Below are 22,112 nucleotides of genomic sequence, written 5' to 3'. Positions count from 1 at the left end.
ATATATTGTTTGTATTTCCTAGTTCTGCACCAAAACACATGTGTTTTCAATGACAGCTACATCTACTTTCTTAACTAGTGAATAGAGCGTCGAAAACAGCTCAGGTATGGTAATGTACTTCGAAAGTGCTCGCACTTCACTGCTTGAGCAATGAAGGCGCGATTGCAGACCAACTTTTAAATGAATAAGTACAGTGTAATTTTTGCGATGAAGCATTTCAATCGCGCAACACTAGGTTGTGGTTAATTTTCTGGAGGATACTAGCGTCTTTAATTATTTCGCTCACCGTGGATGTCGTAAGATCGCCCAGTCTTGCGCTGAATATTTCATGCCGAACGCTTCGTAAGAATATTTCGAGGATAGGCTTCATTCAGACTACTGCCATGGTGTTATGGTATTACACTGTCCTCCTCTGGAACAAGCTATCGTGCACTTTGCACACACTTCGATATCCTACTGCATTTAAGAAGCAGCTGAACCATTTCCTTCTGTCACTCTCACTACTTATACCTAAAATAGTAAACATATGGCGAGTTTATCTCTGTCAAGTAAATTCTTCCATCTTACTTCTTTCTCTCTTCGTTTCTCAATCAATCGAGCCGCATTCTTCATCTCCCTTCATTACTTGTATACTCTCATATTCTTTCCCCGCTCGTCATTACTTCTATGCTCTCATATATTTTTTCTTTCCGCCTTTCGCTTTTGTTCTCATGTCCACTGCTGCCGGTGCTTTCAGTGGAAAGTAACCTGCTTTTGGATACATACTTCTCCATGTCCTACGAGTACTAATGTAAAATGGTCACAGGTTTTCTGTTTCAAACAATGAGTACATATCACTTCCACTTTAGAGCAACTAGACTTTTATTTTGAAATGAAATCAGAGTCTGATTCATGGAGATAGATACATAAAACAGGGCTGAAACTTCAGCAACTGGATACATAATCCAGCCAACGCTTTCGGCCATTTACCTGCAGCGCTAAGTATTGAGTTTGACTTGGTTTTATGCACGAGACTTCATGTGAGAATCCTTTACTCTTTCCCAGTTCGCGTAATTTTTTCTACAGCATTATTCTGTTAACATAACTGAGTAAGCTAATTGTTAAGCTCCTCTCTCGCCTAATACGACAGACATCACTTGTTATCTCCGTATTATATCACATCAATATATCTCCCGTGCATCAGTTTTATAGATCCAGTTGATCACACAACAGACTGTACGAATAGTTTAACTACCTCACAGTATGGAAACAAGAAAGAAACCAAAAAAGCTATTACAGACGTCATTGCATGAAATCGCAAATTTTATATTCGTAGAACACTTAGAAACACCACAAACGTCTGTCTACATTTATTTATTTATTTATTTTTCAGTCATCAGTTTCTGACTAGTTTGGTGTGGCTTGCCACGAATTCCTATCCTCTGCCAACTTCTTCATTTCAGAGCAGCACTTGGAACATACGTCGTCAGTTATTTGATGGCTGCATTCAGGTCTGTCTTTCCCTACACTTTTTACAGTCTACAGCTCGCTCTAGTATCGTGGAGGTTAATACCTGATGCCTGAACACATGCCTGTCAACCTTTCAACCTTTCCCATCTTCTAGTCTGTATTTTCCACGCGTTTCTTTCGTCGCCGACTCTGAAGAGAACGTCCTCATTCCTTATCTTGCCAGCCCACCTGATTTTCAAGACTCTGCTGTAGCACCATATATCAAACGATACGATTCTCACCTGTTACTGTTTTACCGCTGTCCACGATTAACTACCGTACAATGCTGTGCTTCAAACGTACATTCTCAGAAATTTTTCCTCAAATTAATGCCTACGTTTGACACAAGTAGACTTCTCTTGGCCAGGAATGTCCTCTTTGTCTGTACTAGTCTGCTTTTTATGTTCTCCTAGCATCGTCGATCATGGGTTACTTTGCTTCGAAGGTGGCAGAATCCCTTAACTTCTTCTACTTTATGGTCACCAGTTTTGAAGTTTTTCGCTATTCTCATTCCTGCTACTTCTCATTACTTTTGTCTATTTCCGGTTTGCTTTCAATAAAATATTATATGGTATGGTTCAATTACCACATCCAGAAAGTAACAGCAGAGGCAAAGCAAGTGACAAGTGACCACATATATACAGAGAGCAACTCTACTAGCTCTAGCAATGTCAAATAATTAACACTCACAACAAGCTGGCTAAAACCAAAACAGCAAAAATTTAGAGTAAATATAATTAAATTTTAAAAGTGAAGAAAATAAGCCAGGCGGAAAGTAAGGAAGCGGTTAAAGAAAATGCTTCACGCACATTCATTACAATATATATATATATATATATATATATATATATATATATATATATATATATATATAAACAATGAAACCAGTGACCATATATAGCGCAGTACCATTCAACAGAACGTAGTAATATAGCAGAAAAACTTACAATTTGCAAGCTGTGATAACAAATACATGAAGTGCTGCAAAGAGAAAAGCTTCCTTATCATAAACACAACATCACATGCAGTGCAGTAGCAACAAATTTTGTAAGCAATATACACACAAATATACATGCATAATGGCTGAGAGTATCAGAAGTGCTTGTAAACTACGATTTGCACCTTAAAAATCCAAGAACTGCATTTATGCAGATCACAAAAGAAGACCTATGATAAAATGAGGCGAAGTGTTTATGGCAGAATATAAATTGAATTTACTCAGTTGTACATAAAATATCCTCAAAATAGCCAGTAATGCAGATACCACCATTTGATATCATTTTCCTTTAGGACGCCTATTTTTTTCTTATCTGTGAGGCTTCAATAAAGCTCTATTTGTAGTTGTTTTATAAATAAACTGCTCTTTATTTGCTGAGATATAGTTCAGCAAGTTTATTCCACATTTTAGGATCCAGTAACCATAACTAGTTTTTGATAACGTACTCATTTTTAAAGTACTATGCTCCTGAACACTGTACGTTTGAGGAGAGGCTGTATGAGTGTATATGGGAAATAACCGATAACGTCAACATCACTGCAGAACAGACAGAATGCTCACGAACAGCCGGCCGAAGTGGCCGTGCGGTTAAAGGCGCTGCAGTCTGGAACCGCAAGACCGCTACGGTCGCAGGTTCGAATCCTGCCTCGGGCGTGGATGTTTGTGATGTCCTTAGGTTAGTTAGGTTTAACTAGTTCTAAGTTCTAGGGGACTAATGACCTCAGCAGTTGAGTCCCATAGTGCTCAGAGCCATTTTTTTGCTCACGAACAAATAAATATCTTTTTTAGCATCAAGATAGTAAAAAACAAGGTTATCTTAATAGATGGCGAATTATTAGCGGACTTCCATCGGTAGCGTATGTGGTATTTGACTCATATGTTTGCACCACTGTCGAAAAGCAGTACTGAGAGCTGGGCTCTGTGACTGTGATGGATGTCCATCAATCTCCAGATCAAATATTGGCAGCTCCAGATGACAGTTTGCAAACAATGAAATCTCCTCTAAATTCCATCCACATTATTTTATGTTTGGCAGTTAATTCACAAATCGGGAACAGGTCTTCTGTAAATCTTTGTTGGATGCTGGAGTCGGCACTGTCGTTGATCATCTCTTTCATTACATTGATATCAATCTCAGGGACAGTTATCGAAAGCGTGTCGGCATCTGTCACATTTGATGGAAGTCCTCTTTCGTTATGCTTGTTGACAGTCGACTCCAACGTGGCATACCATTAACTGTTTCCTTGCCGTCCCGAAAGCGATTGATTCGATTGCGTTCTGCTCATGGTTTCTGTTCTGTATACATCAAATAAATCTTTATCGCCTTACCTCAGATAACAAACCTTTACTAGTTTCCTTTTGCTGTATTTCTATATATGTTGATAAAGTCACTATGTCCGTCTGCCTGAAGCAAACTTATTTGCTTCAGCCTGTAATGTTTCCGTCTGAGGAGACAGAGACACTGATTCTCCTGGAAATGACGATCTAAATCGGTTGCCATAACCACTGTACGGGCAGTAGGCCCAGGTGGACATCCAACATGTTGTTAGCCTGTAGCGTCAGCAACGACGGTAATAAAAAAGAAAGATTGAGGTGTGCGATGAAAATTCAGTGTGAATTTTCAATGATATGATTTTATGATGACGCTGCTACCCTCGGTGAAACTGAGAAAGAATTGCAGGACGGGTTGAATGGAATGAACTACCTAATGAATACATGATGTGGGCTGAGACCAAACCGTAGGGAGACGAAAGTAATTAGTTGCAGAAATTAGAGTAAGTATAAACTTAGTATTAAAATTGGGGACCACGAAAGAGACAAAGGACTTCTGCAACCTTGGAAGCCATATAACACACGACAACGAAGCAGAGAGGACATGAAAATTATACTAGCTCGTGCAAAGAGGGTATTCCTCGCCAAACGAAGTCTGCTAGTATCAGATATTGGTTCTAATTTGAGGAAAAAAGTTCTGAGGGTACGTTTGGAGCACAGCATTGTATGGAAGGGAATCATAGTCTGTGGAAAAACCGGAAAAGAAGAAAATCGAAGCGATTGAGATATGGGGCTATAGAAGTATGCTGATAATTGGGTGATATGATAAGAAGGTAACAAATGAGAGGTTTTCAGCAGAATCGGTGATGAGATGAACTTGTGGAAATCTTTAACAAGAAGAAGGGACATAACGACAGGACATTTACAGAGACATCAAGTAAAAACTTCCGTGGTAGTTAGGGGGAGCTATAGAGGGTAAAAGATGTTCAGGATGACTGAGCTTGGAATAGATCCAACAAATGATTGAGGTGGAGAGCTTGACACAAGAAAGAAATACGTGGCGGTCCGCATCAAACTAATCAGAAGACTGATGACCCAGCAAACAGCAGAGGTCAGCCTCAATAGTACCAGTAAGGTGTCAATCGAAGTCATCTGACAGAATTTAAGAGCGTGGGATTTTTCAGATACTGGCTAAATAAAATTTTATTGAAGAATAGACCTTTTCTTAGAAAGAATCATGCTTGGCAAGTATTAGTTTTTGGCGTGTGAGAGGTGGGCGTTGTCATATAACCCTGCCCCTTTACCTGTTTGATTCACGTGTGATACGCAGAAAAAAAGCTGCTCCGTAGGTATGCTACTGTGAAAGAAGTTCTCTAATTTTTGCCATCTTTATCGTCACGCGATGTATAAGATAGGAAGAACAATAAATTTTTCTACTCTGGATTGCGACTCTGAAGTTTGAGAGTAAGGCTCATTACGATGCAGTGTGCTCTCAAGTTGATTAAACAAGGTCGTCGCGAAACGCGTGACTACTCTTCTGATCTTTTATTTTTCCTCCGTCAGTCCAATCTTGCAGTGGTCTTAGAAGGGCGATTAAAGCAGAGGAGACATCTTCATGCATTGGGGCTGTAACTAGAAAATAATAACCCAGCAGCTTTATAATAAAAACCAAATCATGAAAAGTCTTCAAAAGGAAGATGATGTCGCATGTTTTACATATTCGCAGGACTGCACACTCGTAAAAGTGGAGGTGTCTCATCAGACACACCCATTGCTGTAGCTTTCACAGTACACAGCATTCTGTCTCTGTACCAAGTAATGTACGCGCAAAATCTAAAAAGAAACCGTATCACCCTGAACACAATTTGTAATTTAACAACTGTTGTTTTTTTTTTCGAGCTTGAAACAACAACTGATTTTTTCTAACACACATAATTTTTGCTTTTCAGGTGTATTTTCTACAGGAAAGCGCTTTTTTTAACTACAGATAACGATTAATGACATTAATTTATTTAGTTTCCTTCTCAGCTAGATAGACCTCTATTAAAGATCTCCGTTTACGTTTGTTGATGACTTGCCTAGAACTGCTACTCGAGTATTTGAAAGCAGAAGTTAATTTGCTGTCAAAGTTAGATAAGGCAACATCCAAACAAGGAAATACGTTTTGCCGTCTGAACAGAAAAGTCATAAGCGAAGGGCCTTTCGCAAGGGACGCAAATTACCTACGTAACTATTCTCTTTGTTGGTCGTGATGCGGATCAGGTAATGGCCGTCTGTATGCCTAAATCACACAAAGGCGCTTGATAGAAAAGTGGTAACTGAACAGGAAAATGAAATTATGGTCAATAAAGCGCCAGTGCCTTTCCGCATTATCGTAATCTCGTACGTAGAAGCGTCCTCGTGGAAGTCCGTCAAAGTTTCGGATCACTATGAGTTCATCAATAAAGTAACCGCCTGTCAACTTTAAGCAAAGTCGATGTTTCCACGAAGTAGACCTCGTAGCTCTTTACTTAGTATTACGAATACGTCATTAGCGCCCATTTGACGGCCTGATCGTTCAGTGTAAGGCTCAGCGCGCTTACTTGCAGGACCGGGAGTTGGTCTGGATCGAATCCACTTCCCTCACTACCGTCCGCTAGTCTGGTGCACCGACCCGCCCAAGTCTGGCTTCCGGGCGGTTTCCCCACGTCCGTCAGCAGAATGCTCGACTGGTTCCCCATCTCCGCCTCAGAAACAAAGCACACAAACAGTCAAAACACGGGAATGCTCACTACAAGATTTACATGATTTGAGGTTAGGTGGCGTGACCAACTTTCCTCCAGCCTTAGGTGGCGAGAGGGAGAGTACCATGGCCACAGAAGAACAACAGTGTTAAATACTGATAGAACATCATCAGAGACCTAAGTTAGGAGACAAGAATTAGACTACATTCAATACTGTCCGTGTTTGTTAATTTGTTATAATAATTTATAAAAGTGGCAGAAAGATGAAAACCGAACTCCCACCAGAACGGGATGATGGAATGGTTCCATTCAAAAGTAATCACCACACGCTTCAAGATATTTATCCCAATGGGAGACGAGCCGATCAATTACTGTTTCATAGAAAGCTATCGGCTGCTGACCAATCCACGTCCGCACCTATTCTTTCACTTCCTTGTCCAACTGAAACCTAAGTCCACACATGTCTTTCTTCAGGTCGTCTAAGATTTCAATATCACTCCGTGAAAGATTCGGGCTGAGCGGTGGATGTTGCAGTGTTTCCCAACCAAATCGCCAAAACGTACCTTCGTCCAATTGGTACTGTGGGTGCGGGTGGTATCGTGGTCTGCTCGTCGAGTTCCTCGAGCGTGGCACAACAATCACTGCGCAGCGCTATGAACACGCTTTGCAGAAACTGCGACGCGCCATAAGTCAAAACGCCCGGGAATGCTGTCGGACTGAATCATCCTGTTGCGCGATAACGCCCGCCCTACAGTGCCAAGCGGACGAAGATTATGCTTCATCGATTTGGTTGCGAAATAGTGTAACACCCTCTTTAGAGCCCGGGTCTTCCACCGTGTGATTTTCACATCTTTGGTGACCCGGTGAAATACCTGGGAGGACGCTGGTTTCAGTCGAATGAGGATGTGCAAGGGTGGGTGCGGTTGTGCATCCGTCAGCGGCCGACTGCGTTCAAGAAACAGGAATTGATCGTGTCGTCTCCCAGCGGAATAAAAGACTTATGATGTGTTGTGACTGCTTTTGAGTGGAACCATTCCATGATGTTGATGATATTGGTTTGTGGGGCACTCAACATCGTGGTCATCAGCGCCCATACAAATTCCAATCTTTCCATTTCCAGTTTCGCCACTACCCGAATGATGATGAGATGATGAGGACAACACAAACACCCAGTCCCCAGGCGAAGAAAAATCCCAGACTCGGCCGGGAAACGAAACCGGAACCCCGTGATCCAGATGTAGCAATGCTAGCCACTAGACCACGTGATGCGGAACCATTCCATGGTACTATTGTGGCGAGTATTCGGTTTTCATTAAAGTGCCCATTATACTTCCGCACTGTAGACTCCTAAATAATGTATAAGTAAATAAAAGTGAAATCGAATAAGAAAACACACGAACATAAAATGAAAAATCAGCTTCCCGAAATAACGTTCCCATGTGAATCAATTTGACGGAGGAAAATAAATATTTTTATTTAGCTTTTTTTGTCTATTCAGCCGTACTTTTTTTTATACTTACAGGTTATCGATTTTTAAAGTCAAAAGGCTCCATCTTCAAGACTTTACAAAAATGTGGGAATGGGTCTACCTCCAAAACATACATCTGCTCCTATGGACCCAGAGTAAACTGTTTACTATTTATCAACAAGTCTTAATTCACATTAGTTGAGGCTGATACATGAAAAAATCCATCACCGTCGCTATAATGAGATGGCATTAGTATATTGAGAATATAGATCGGGAAAAGATGTGAATAAAGATATTGATTTTCCTCCGTGAAGCAGTGTTCCTCTCTGCTGCGCAGTTGTTTAAGGAATGTTCCATTTGCAACGTCCTTCAAAGGGCAAGGGGTGTTGCTGGTTATGAGCTTCTGGTTATACGTCCATCCGTGGTTAATGTGGCACAGTTCTCGTGATGTTGCTATCCAGTGAAGGTGATGAAAATTTCAGACACCTAATGAGATACGTATGTATTAGCATTAGGCTGCTAAAAGAGAATACCTTCCTGACATAGTAGAAACAGCAACGCAAGAGACTGCATCAGGTAATTCATGTATTCAATACTGTTGAGAGATCACTCGACTAACACGACAGGCGTGCCGAGCAGATGACCTTGTCTCATCACTCCATCCATAGTGCCCAAACATTGGTCCTGTACGTTGCTGCCTGATATACTCAAGTAGCTGCCACTCCATTCGTTGCTCTGGCAGACGATGCCATGGCAGAATATGCTCTCACCACCAATTACAAAGCTGCGTTCAGTCACCCTTCCAGTTACTTACTTCGTTACACCATAGGACGCGGGCTGGGTGGCAGAGAGAAGAGAGAAAGCAAGAGCTAGTAACCCAGCTAGAAGGAAAAGATTCTTAACTGTGCTAGTTGATACTCTTGAGCAAAACGTTGGTTATAATTTGTGCCACAATTACCATGCGATTATCAACATCAATTCCTTTAAAGCTGCGACCCAAGTCTGAGGCCATTATGTCCACATTCAGGATGGCGAGGATGTACACCTTTCTCGGCCAACCAGCACTGGTCCACAGCTGATCCATCCTAGCCAGAATATGGTGCTATTCCTCAGAAGTGTCATCAAATCATTCGGAAGTCTACGAAACGATCTCGCTGATGCGTAGCTAAAACGGCACTGCTTGAATGAGTGAAATACCGTTGTCATTAGCTCAACGTTTTTAAGTTTGATACATGTTTTCTACTACGTCCACAGCACAGCGTTTTCAGTCATTTTTATTTGCCAGATTCTCATATACAGTGCCTCATCCAGTGCCGTGTTTCCACTCCACGTCTTCAAAGGCGTACGTTTTTCATTTTTCTGTAGTGCAGAAAGCCGAATGGTGTACCACAAGCACTGGAGGTTAATCCCAAGGTTCCCATTCAAAATATTCCTGGTTCTTGATTTTTTTTTCTGTATACAGTGTCTTTCATCCGGTAAATATAACGTAAGTAAAATTACGTTAAGTCTGACCTTGATTCGGACGTCATGTTTCACTGTACGCTCATATTAAAAATCTGGCTGAGGTGTTACTCAAGTAGCGTGAAATAGTTCTGCCAAAGAAACAGTGGATTCAAGTGCTAATTTACTTGAATATGAAAAAAAAATTAATGTAAAAAAGTAGTCATATGTGCCAAGAAGAGAAATTTGCTCAGTAGTTGAAACGTACTGTGCATCAATTATATAAATATACTGAAACAAACAAATATTGCACTGCAATAATAGGAAATTAATGCACTTGTAGTAGTTATCAGTTTTAGTGGTTAACAAAAACATAAATCTGTGCGGTTGATCCCTGCAGAGGTTCGAGTCCTCCCTCGGGCATGAGTGTGTGTGTTTGTCCTTAGGATAATTTAGGTTAAGTAGTTCAAAATGGTTCAAATGGCTCTGATCACTATGGGGCTCAACATCTTAGGTCATAAGTCCCCTAGAACTTAGAACTACTTAAACCTAACTAACCTAAGGACATCACACACACCCATGCCCGAGGCAGGATTCGAACCTGCGACCGTAGTAGTCCCGCGGTTCCGGACTGCAGCGCCAGAACCGCTAGACCACCGCGGCCGGCCTAGGTTAAGTAGTGTGTAAGCTTAGGGACTGATGACCTTAGCAGTTAAGTCCCATAAGATTTCACACACATTTTAACACTTTTTGAAAAACATCAGTAAAGCTTCCAAGCAAACTTCTTGTGGTAGTTTGTATTGGATCTGTGACTGCGCTTTCTTTGTAAGAGACTCTGTGGCTGGTTGGACTCGTTGTTGGAAGTTAATCGCCAGTAGTGTTGGGCAGTTGGATGTTAGTCGCCAGCAGTGATGTATGTACTGTTGGGCAGTCGGAAGTCAACAGCCAGCAGTGATGGATGTTAGATGTGAGAAATTAGCATTAATGGAGGGTAGAGGTCTGCAGTGTTAGTGTAGGCTAACGATCTGTACATGTTCGAATTGGAGATTGAATATTATTCATGATTATATACCTTTGTACTAGATGTCAAAGACGATTTATGTTCGTGTTTGAACTGAATGTCAGATAATTAAGGTAAAAATACATTATTTGGTTTGCAACAAAATCTTTCCTTTGCTAACTACATGCCTATTAGTAATTAGTGGCTTTAGTAATTAGAATCTTTAATTTAGCTGGCAGTGTTGACGCTCCCTGTATTACAGTAGTTCGCGTAATGAACATTTTTATGAGGTAAGTGTTTAATGAAATGTATAGCTTATTGTTAAGATATCTTTTTAGTCAGGGCCATTCTTTCGAATTAATTGCACTGCTGGCCATTAAAATTGCTACACCACGAAGATGACGTGCTACAGACGCGAAATTTAACCGGCAGGACCAAGATGCTGTGATATGCAAATGATTAGCTTTTCAGAGCATTCACACAAGGTTGGCGCCGGTGGCGACACCTACAACGTGCTGACATGAGGAAAGTTTCCAGCCGATTTCTCATACACAAACAGCAGTTGACTGGCGTTCCCTGGTGAAACGTTGTTGTGATGCCTCGTGTAAGGAGGAGAAATGCGTACCATCACGTTTCCGACTTTGATAAATGTCGGATTGTAGCCTATCGCGATTGCGGTTTATCGTATCACGACATTGCTGCCCGCATTGGTCGAGATCCAATGACTGTTAGCAGAATATGGAATCGGTGGGTTCAGGAGGGTAATACGGAACGCCGTGCTGGATCCCAACGGCCTCGTATCACTAGCAGTCGAGATGACAGGCATCTTATCCGCATGGCTGTAACGGATCGTGCAGCCCCCTCTCGATCCCTGAGTCAACAGATGGGGACGTTTGCAAGACAACAACCATCTGCACGAACAGTTCGACAACGTTTGCAGCAGCATGGACTATCGGCTCAGAGATCATGGCTGCGGTTACTCTTGACGCTGCATCACAGAAAGGAGCGCCTGCGATGGTGTACTCAACGACGAACCTGGGTGCACGAATGGCAAAACGTCATTTTTTCGAATGAATCCAGGTTCTGTTTACAGCATCATGATGGTCGCATCCGTGTTTGGCGACAACGCAGTGAACGCACATGGGAAGCGCGTATTCGTCATCGTCATACTGGCGTATCACCCGGCGTGATGGTATGGGGTGCCATAGGTTACATGTCTCGGTCACCTCTTGTTCGCATTGACGGCACTTTGAACAGTGGACGTTACATTTCAGATGGGTTACGACCCATGGCTCTACCCTTCATTCGGTCCCTGCGAAACCCTACAATTCAGTAGGATAATGCACGACCGCATGTTGCAGGTCCTGTACGGGCCTTTCTGCATACAGAAAATGTTTGACTGCTGCCCTGGCCAGCACATTCTCCATATCTCTCACCAATTGAAAACGTCTGGTCAACGCTGGCCGAGCAACTGGCTCGTCACAATACGCCAGTCACTACTCTTTATGAACTGTGGTATCGTGTCTAAGCTGCATGGGCAGCTGTACCTGTACACGCCATTCAAGCTCTGTTTGACTCAATGTCCAGGTTTATAAAGGCCGTTATTACGGCCAGAGGTGGTTGTTCTGGGTACTGATTTGTCAGGATCTATGCACCCAAATTGCGTGAAAATATAATCACATGTCATTTCTAGTATAATATATTTGTCCAATGAATACCCGTTTATCATCTGCATTTTTTGAGCAGTCAGATTGCGTTGCGCTAGAATATTGTGGGTCAGTGTTGATATGATAAGAAAAGTAAAGAGAAAATATTCTCAGTACATTCAGCTTTACTCAGCTATTTCAGAGTCAAATAACGCAGAAGTATCATCTTCTCAGTCATTCTGCAATTTGAGTACAGACACACTCATTTAAATAAAGACGTTTCAGTTTGCTGAACGTTTCGATAAGAAAGATCATAGCTAAGGAGTGGTGGTGGTAGTGGTGGTGGTGGTTGCGTGTACCGTGACAGAGACGCAGGAGCAGCAGCAGCAGAACCGGTAGTCCGGTCTGCAGTTACTGGAGAAAGTGGCGAGCTGCGCCGCGGGCCGGCCGCAGGCATGCGGCTAAGCTCGCATCCGGTTTCGCCGCGGCCACGCACGTGCGGAGAGAGTGACTGGGCATACTCACGCACAACGCTCGCGCATACACGCGAGCCGGTCCGCGGCCAGTCGCGTGAGAAAGTTACGTGCCACCGACTGCCTGTGTAAGAAGCTGCGAACTTCCCGTCTGCACCTATACCGATGAACCGAAACAATATGACCGCCTACTTAATAGCTCATTTGTATGTCTTTGGAAGGAAATACACTACTGGCAATTAAAATTGCTACACCAAGAAGAAATGCAGGTGATCAACGGGTATTCATTGGACAAATATATTATACTAGAACTGACATGTGATTACATTTCCATGCAATTTGGATGCATAGATCCTGAGAAATCAGTACCCAGAACAACCACCTCTGGCCGTTATAACGGCCTTGATACGCCTGGACATTGAGTCAAACAGATCTTGAATGGCGTGTACAGGTACAGCTGTCCATGCAGCTTCAACACGATACCGCAGTTCATCAAGAGTAGTGACTGACATATTGTGACGAGCCAGTTGCTCGGCCACCATTGACCAGAGGTTTTCAATTGGTGAGACATCTGGAGAATGTCCTGGCCACGGCAGCAGTCGAACATTTTCTGTATCCAGAAAGGCCCGCACAGGACCTGCAACATGCGGCCGTGCATAATCCTGCTGAAATGTAGAGTTTCGCAGGGATCGAATGACGCGTAGAGCCACGGGTCGTAACACACCTGAAATGTAACGTCCACTGTTCAAAGTGCCGCCAATGCGAACAAGAGGCGGCCGAGACGTGTAATCAATGGCACCCCATACCATCACGCCGGGTGATACGCCAGTATGGCGATGGCGAATACTCGCTTCCAATGTGCGTTCACCGCGATGTCGCCAAACACGGATGCGACCATCATGATGCTATAAACAGAACCTGGATTCATCCGAAAAAAATGACGTTTTGCCATTGGTGCAGCCAGGTTCGTCATTGAGTACACCATCACAGGCGCTCCTGTCTGTGATGCAGCGTCAAGGGTAATCACAGCCATGGTATCCGAGTTGATAGTCCATGCTGCTGCAAACGTCATCGAACTGTTCGTGCAGATGGTTGTTGTCTTGCAAACGCCCCCATCTGTTGACTCAGGGATCGAGATGTGGCTGCGCGATCCGTTACAACCATGCGGATAAAATGCCTGTCATCTCGACTGCTAGCGATACGAGGCCGTCCAGCATGGCGTACCGTGTTACCCTCCTGAACCCACCGATTCCATATTCTGCTAACAGTCATTGTATTTCGACCAGCGCGAGCAGCAATGTCGCGATACGATAAACCGCAATTGCGATAGGCTACAATCCTACCTTTATCAAAGTCGGAAACGTGATGGTACGCATTTCTCCACCTTATACGAGGCATCACAACAACGTTTCACCAGGCATCGCCGGTCAAGTGCTGTTTGTGTATGAGAAATCGGTTGGAAACTTTCCTCATGTCAGTACGTTGTAAGTGTGGCCACCGGCGCCAACATTGTGTGAATGCTTTGAAAAGCTAATCATTTGCATATCACAGCATCTCCTTTCCGTCGGTTAAATTTCGCGTCTGTAGCAGGTCAACTTCGTGGTGTAGCAATTTTAATGGCCAATAGTGTATTATACCGTACACAGTAGCCTGCGAACCCTACCTTCTATGAAGAGTGGCAGACGTGCAACTGTTTAGCGCCTATTAGTAGTTTCATTGTCCTTCTACCTCTTCCCCACGACAGTAGCACGTGAACATTCGACCAGTGTCGCCGTTTTCGAAATACTCCTGCACAGGCTCTAAGAAATAATAATTTGCCCTTTGTCAAAGTCGCTTATCTCGATGGATCTCCACATTTGCAGCCTATATCTTGGCTACGGTGCTCCTCCGTCCCTGTCCGCTCCGCTAACATACTTTTGTTAGCGTATCACGGGCCCGTAACGCCACCTGGTAGCATTCAATGTAGCGGTGGACAGTGGTCATAATCTTTTGACTCGTCAATGTATAAATGACTCACCGAGTAACTTGACGCAACAGACAACAAACTGGGTGACGTTTTCGTCAGACTGGGAAATTTTTCTTCTCGCAGTGGGTCTTAGAAAGTGGATCACGTTGTAGCATCTAACATTAGTCCAGTAATAATAGTAGCAGGACATAAGATCCACCCCTGCACTTCTAATTTAAGAAAGTACGGTTCGGGAAAGACAATCAGAAGTGGAGCAGATTTTATTAAAAATATTTAGGACCGCAGAGTTGATACAGGATCTGGGAACACATGGTTTGTAAAATAGTAATATAATATTCACTGTACCGATTGCCTTTTATCTCTCTTGAAGGCTCGCACAAAAATATTTGAGTATGCTGCGTGTTATCTTTCCTATCATTAACATTATCATACTTGATCAATATCAGTTAGATCCGCCTAGTGGAGTAGACTATTACAGTGGGGTCTACCGACTATTAACATCGGCTTTTCTCTAATGGGGGAACAGAACTTTCATCATAGGCTCTCTGTACAGACTGCAAATTAATACTGCTCGTCTTGCACTGCGGAAAGGAAAACATTCGAAGAACGAAATTCCGTGAAATCTAAACGTCCAGGAAATGGCAACATGTCTAGAAAGTGACGAGTTGTGCTTCGCTTCCTAGCTAGTCGCTTGGCGGCTTACGGTTTGACCGCTTGCAGAATACATTTCAACCAGGAAGAAGAGGCCGTTCACGTCATGACCACAGCTGTTCCCAAAAATTTCATCTGATAAATTTCGTTGGTCCACAGGTACAATCGATAAACCATATGATGCTGATTAAAACAAAACAGAATGAGACTTCCTGGCAGATTAAAACCGTGTGCCGGACCGAGACTCGAACTTGGGACCTTTGCCTTTCACGGGCATGTGCTCTACCAAGGTAGGAGACGAGGTACTGGCGGAAGTAAAGCTGTGAGGACGGGGCGTGAGTCGTGGTCAGTTGGTAGAGCACTGAAAACAGAATGAGGAAAACTCTCCACTAACAACGACAACAAAGACTAACTTTCGCGAATGTAGGCAGAAATGACGCCCCCTTATCTAGCTTCCACACCTATCTTCACAATCGTAATGTTAAACAAAATAGTGGTAATGGCTGCACTCAATGATTTTATATCTTATGGATTTTGGAGGTGTAAAAGTTGTTATAATTTTTTGCTATTATAGATCTCAAATTAACTGCGTGGCAAACGTAAATTTAAACTTTTTTGGACGAGTACCTTCCAAATTATATTTTTCCCTGAACTATACCTTCTTGGAAGTTATGTCAAAACAATGTACTAAACACAAGCCTGATCAAAGTATTATTATTACAGTAAATTATTATTGTTATTATATAAGATTGACTAATACAAGTATCAATTAATAGCAATATATTGCAGTATTCCTACTATTTTCTACCAAATCCCTCTCTTCAGTGCACCATCCTAGCTTACACCGCGACGCTCCATTGTTTCGTTGACGCGGTCTTTCCAACAGCATCTTGGTCTGCCGTGTTTAAGTCCCACAAGTCATTTCCTCTCAATTATTTTCTTTCGCTAATCTTATCGGTGTTTCAGTTGTATTCATTGTAGCTCTTTCTTCATCAGTACATTTTTTTCTCCATTCTTGATATTCTAACACAAGGTGAGTACGATCTCCCGTTAATGATACCATAAATATGACAAATGTGCACTACAGATGATTCTATCAAAAACTGAATAGCTGGTAGTGAATAGCGACACAAGATTTGAAGTACACATCAGTGACGGAGCAGTTATGAGACAGGTAAAATACCTGAAGTATCAGGGGGAATATATTGACAAAAGTTGACTGGACAATTCGAAAGTAAAATGCAAAGCACAGCTAAGGAATATCAGGAAGGGAGATGATAAACTAAATGGCCGAATCTGTCCTTTGATACGGATAAAAAATTTGGCTTTTAAATGCTCACAAATAGACCGATAATTCTCAAAATTGGATTATTTATTGCAGTATATTAAAACTATTTATATATCTAGTTCTTATTATCATTAAATCATAGACATTTGTACACTTTCTGACAATCTATATTGTGTTGAGAGGGAGGGTGGGGAGAGGAGACGTCCCCCTCTCCAGAGCCGATCACTGGGGCCCACCTGGAAGAAATATGGAGCCCAATTTGCTTCAATAGTAAAGAATTTGGCACTCTTGGCGATTTACGTGCTTCAAAGCAGCGTATAAAACGAAGTTCAAATGGTTCAAATGGCTAACCACTATGGAACTTAACATCTGAGGTTACCAATCCCCTAGACTTAGAACCACTTAAACCTAACTAACCTAAGGACAACACAAACATCCATGCCCGAGGCAGGATTCGAACCTGCGACCGTAGCAACAGCGCAGTTCCGGACCGAAGCGCCTAGAACTGCTCGGCCACAGCGGCCGGCTCAAATGAAGTCACCCTAGTCATAGGCTACATGATTCACTATCAGTCAGCACGTTGTTGTGATGGTGGACTGTTGCAGTAGGCTTTTCATACTGGGCAACCACGTCATGTAACGAATAGGTTTTATTCTTAACTGACAAGGTCAAATAATGATTTAAATGTTTCTAAATGAACTTTTCAAGGAAAGGAAGGTACTTCCTAATTTAAGAAACACATTTCTCATACTTTTCCTTACCGCTGCAAAGGGGTCTCGACAGAAAGGGAACAACACTATAAACGCAAGACGCCGTAGCTAGTAAATTACGTTTACAACATGGGAGTCGCAGTTGGCCTCGTATATTCTGAGAACCGGGGGCTCAAAATCCTATCGGACAGTCTACAGTTTGCGTTTTCTGAGTTCCCTAGGTTAGGCCAGTTTCCTCTCCTATAATCCTCCTATGGTGCTAGTGATTTGTCTCTGACTCCACCATCAATGAAACTTCTTTGTACTCACCAAGCATTTAATTGAGATACAGTGCTACTTTAAGAAATCACAAAGCTACTTTAAAAAATCACAAACACTTTGAGAAACGCAAGGAAATGATAATAAACGTATCGAGCATTCGCTACTGGTTGGGAAAGATTAGAATTACAGAGTAGTGGGACACAATAAGGCGTTGCGATTGAGTAGCAATGATATAAGTTAAACAGATTAAAATCGTATCATAGTTATATGCCAATTTCAATCGTTACATTACTTTCCTACTGAAGTCCGATTCGTTTAGACGTTAAAAATGCATTGTCGAGGAATAATGTTCGTAATTTACATGTCTGCCTGTTTCTAGTTTGAAACTTAAAGGATAGTAAAACAAGAGGTTATTATAGTCTTCATTATAACTGGTTCTTTGAAATTTTGATGGTATGCAGCATATTTTTCTGCCTGATGTTTCCTATGGTATCGCTAGGGACATCCACAAAGGCTATGAATACTGTTGGTTGATTCTACGACGTTATAAGCTTTTAGAAAGGCCAACACAATGCTCTTTACATCTCTTAACTAGCTGAAGCAGTAAACAATCATTTTAATCTAAAAGAAACAGTCAAGATCACCTTGTAAAAGGGAAACATACATTTAACAGATGCACTAAGTATATCACAGAATTAAGACACTTGTAAAGTTTAATAATTTGATAATCGAGACATTATTTTCATTAAGCACGTCTGGAGAGATATTTCCTATGGGGAACGCTAGTTCACGTGATATCCACACCTCCTACTCCGAATGACAGACACGATTTCTTCTATAGGATGCCAGTAACCTGATACGTCATACACCGAAAAAATTGGTATTTACGACGACATCCTCATTTTGTTCGGAAACCAATATCTCTAAACACGAAACTCGTTGAGAAGCTATATGAACTGCTAGTCGTCAAGATCGCATACAACGACCTATCGTATTCATGCCAAAAATGGCTCTGAGCAAACCCTACCTCGAAAACACACTGCTCTAGCTGCACAAACAGCATACAAACACATGTGAGTCAATACGTCTACGAAAAAAGAGACGATACACGGCAGCAACGGTTAATGATTTCAGATTGTCGAAAATAAAGTCTTGTCGCCGCAAATTACTATATAGTGTGTATAGTACTATGGAGAGCACTAATATTTGCTAAATAAGATTGACAACGATTGGAAACAAGTCGTTACCTCTGTCGAAACCCCCGGTACCAGCATTATCCGCAAAAAATGTCACGTTGCTGTGCCTACGTCCTCAATTATTTGTTTGATGTATTCTAATTTCTGTCTTCGTCTACAGTTTTTACCCTCTGCGACTGCCTCTAGCACCGTGGAAGTTATTTCCTGATGTCCTAACAGATGTCCTAACATCCTGTCCCTTCTCCTTGTCAGGGTCCACGTATTCCATTCCTCGACGATTCTGTGGAGAACCTCCTCATTCTTTACCATGTCAGTCTACCTAGTCAACATTCGTCTGTAACACCACAACTGAAATGCTTCGATTCTCTTCCGTTCCGGTTTTCCGACAGTCCACGTTTCATTGCCATACAATTCTGTGCTCCAAACTATATCTTCAGAAACTTCTTCCTCGAGTTAAGGCCTGTGTTTGATATTGATAGACTTCTCTTGGTCAGGCATTACCTTTTTAAAAGTACTAGTCTGCTTTTTATGTCGTTGGTCCATCCATCATGGGCTATTTTTCTGCCTAGGAAACAGAACTGCTTAACTTCGTCTACTTCGTGATCCCTAATTCTGATGTTAAATTTATCGGTGTTGTCATTTCTGTTACTTCTCATTACTTTTGTCTTTCTTCGACTTACTCACAATCCGTATTTTGTACTCATCAGACCGTTCGTTCTATTCAACAGAGGCTGTAATTCTTCTTCACTTTCACTGAGCGCAGCAATGTCATCATCGAATCTTAACACTGATGTCCTTCTACCTGAATTTTAATCCCACTCTTGAAACTTTAGGGGTGAAAGAGTACATCCCTACCTTACATCCATTTTAGATCTAGTACTTCGTTCTTCGTCTTCCAGTCTTATTGTTTCCTCTTGTTTCCTGTACGTATTGTACATCATCCGTCTTTCTACATAGCTTCCCATATTTTTTGAGACCCGCTTCAGTAGACATTAAGATAGTTGTGTCCACTCTTGACTGTCATGAGGGCGGGAATACTACTGAGCACACTTCCACTGAGGTACCTGAACAGCTGTGTAAGAATCGTAGCCCATTATTCCTCAACAACCGAGACCAGAGACGGTAGTAATTTGGACGCTTAGGCCTGGAGCCAAGTCGACGTTCTAACTCACCCAAAAGGCGTTCCATTGGGTTCAGGTAGAGATTCTGCGCTGATCAGTCCAGGAATATTATTATCCGCAAACCACCGTCACACAGATCCCGCTTTATGACAGGATGGACTGCATGCATTGTGACACAAACCACCACCGTCTACGACCTATTCCTCTAATGTACGCTGTGCACAACGCTGCAGAATGTGTTCATATCTTTCCGGCTTTAACGTGCTCGTTAGCGCAAAAGTGGGACCACACTCTAAAGATGACAAACACAATGCCGTAATACCATTTCCTCCGTACTCCACTGTGGCACAAAACATGGCTGGTAACGTCCCAATGCATTCACCACACCCAAACCCTTCCATAGGACGCCACAACGTATAGAGTGATTCCTAACTCCAAATCACTCGTTTCCAGTCACCCGCTGTCCAGTGACGTCACTCTTTGCACCACGTCAAGTGTCTCGTAGTATTTATCACAGAGATGTGTGGTTAATGAATAGCTTCTCGACTATTGTACTCCATTCATTTTAACTCCCCACGCGTGGCCACTGTGCTAGCTGGACTGCTGGTGGTATTTTGGAACTCACGAGTCATTTCTTCGGCTGATTTCATGCGATTTTGTACACCCACTATTCGCAATGCTCGACGATTCCAGTCCGTCGCTGGGTGATGTCTGTCTAATCTTCGGTTAGCTGCGGTTGTTCCTTTTCGTTTCCGCTTCACAGTCAGATCACCAACACTCGGATTGGGGAGCTTTGTAAGGATTGGAATGTGCGTCTTGGATTTGTTACTCATGTGATATTCAATAACCAGACCTCGTCAATGAGCTCTCGTAACCTCTCCATTCTGGTATTACTACTTATCTGCCGAAAGCCCCTTAGCCACAAATAATCCTGATCTAATAGAGAGCGTCATGACGAATACAAGGATTAGTGAACACAAGGTCATTGTAGCGAGGCTCAAAACCATATCAACCAAAACCACTAAAAATAAACACAATATATATATATTTAAAACAGCAGAAAAAAAATTAAGTAAGTGTAGACCAGATATGGCTCAAATTTAAAGATACAGGATCGACAGCAATAGATAGATTCATATCGCATAAGTTAATAAGAGACGGGACTGATCCACCATGTTACACAAAACACGTCAGAACACTGTTGCAGAAGCAACGAAAAAAGCATGCCAAATTCAGAACACTGCAAAATTCCCAAGTCTGGCCAAGTTTCAAGGAAGCGCGAAATTTAGTGTGTACGTCAATACGAGATGCTTTTAATAATTTCCACAATGAAACATTGTCTCAAAATATGGTAGCAAACCCAAAGAGATTCTGGTCGTGTGTAAAGTACACCAGTGACAAAAACTTGTCAATACCGTCACTGCGCGATAGCGATGGAAATGTTACCGATGATGGTGCCACTAAAGCGAAGTTACTAAATACAGTTATCCGTAATTCCTTCACGAAAGAAGACGAAGTAAATATTCGAGAATTCGAAACCAGAAAAGCCGTTAGCGTGAGTGACATAAAAGCAGATATCTTAGGTGTTGCGAAACAACTCAAATCACTTAAGAAAGGCAAGTCTTCCCAGTCCAGATGGTAAACCAATCAGGTTCCTTTCAGAGTATGCTGACACAATAGCGCCTTTCTTAGCAATCATATACAACCGCTCACTTGACGAAAGGTCTGTTCCTAAAGACTGGAAAATAGCACAGGTCACACCAACAGTGAAGAAAGGAAATAGGAGTAACCCATTGAATTGCAGATCCATATCACTGACCCCAATTTGCAGTAGGATTTTAGAGCATATACTGCACTCGAACATTATGAATCACCTTGAAGAAAATGTCTTATTGATACATAATCAACACGGATTCAGAACATATCATTCTTGTGCAACACAGCTAGCTCTTTATTCGCATGAGGTAATGAGTGCTGCCGACAAGGGATCTCAAATCGATTCCATACTTCTAGGTTTCCAGGAGGCTTTTGATACCGTTCCTCAAAAGCGACTATTAACCAAATTGCGTGCATTATGGAGTATCGTCTCAGTTGTGTGACTGGTTTCGTGATTTCCCATCAGAGAGATCACAGTTCGTAGTGACAGACGATAAATCATCGAGTAGAACAGAAGTGATATCTGGCTTTCCGCAAGGTAGTGTCATAGGCCCTCTGCTGCTCCTGATTTACATAAATGATGTAGGTGATAATCTGAGCAGCCCCCTTAGACTGTTTGCAGATGATGCTGTAATTTACCGTCTAGTAAAATCATCAGACGATCAATTCAAATTACAAAATGACCCAGAGAGAATTTCTGTATGGTGCGGAAAGTGGCAATTGGCACTAAACAAAGAAAATTGCGAGGTCATCTAC

General features: G+C 42.2%; 1 protein-coding gene across 2 annotated transcripts in view; it reads right to left on the bottom strand.

Annotated features, from left to right (window-relative positions):
- The window catches only part of LOC126418778 (alpha-tocopherol transfer protein-like), a 135,518-nt gene that overhangs the window by 68,290 nt on the left and 45,116 nt on the right, over positions 1-22,112 (bottom strand). The window contains exon 2 of one of the 2 annotated variants that reach the window (XM_050085705.1): positions 6,340-6,483. The exons of the other annotated variant lie outside the window; for it this stretch is intronic. Within the exon in view, the coding sequence (XP_049941662.1) occupies positions 6,340-6,477 (138 nt within the window). The 5' untranslated portion in view covers positions 6,478-6,483. The remainder of the gene's footprint in view (positions 1-6,339; positions 6,484-22,112) is intronic. 2 annotated transcript variants of the gene reach the window in all.

This window comes from Schistocerca serialis, chromosome 9 (genome assembly GCF_023864345.2).
Source record: "Schistocerca serialis cubense isolate TAMUIC-IGC-003099 chromosome 9, iqSchSeri2.2, whole genome shotgun sequence".
Taxonomy (NCBI): domain Eukaryota; kingdom Metazoa; phylum Arthropoda; class Insecta; order Orthoptera; family Acrididae; genus Schistocerca; species Schistocerca serialis.
Note: the sequence above shows the minus strand (reverse complement) of the source record. Positions and strands in the feature narration are given on the sequence as shown.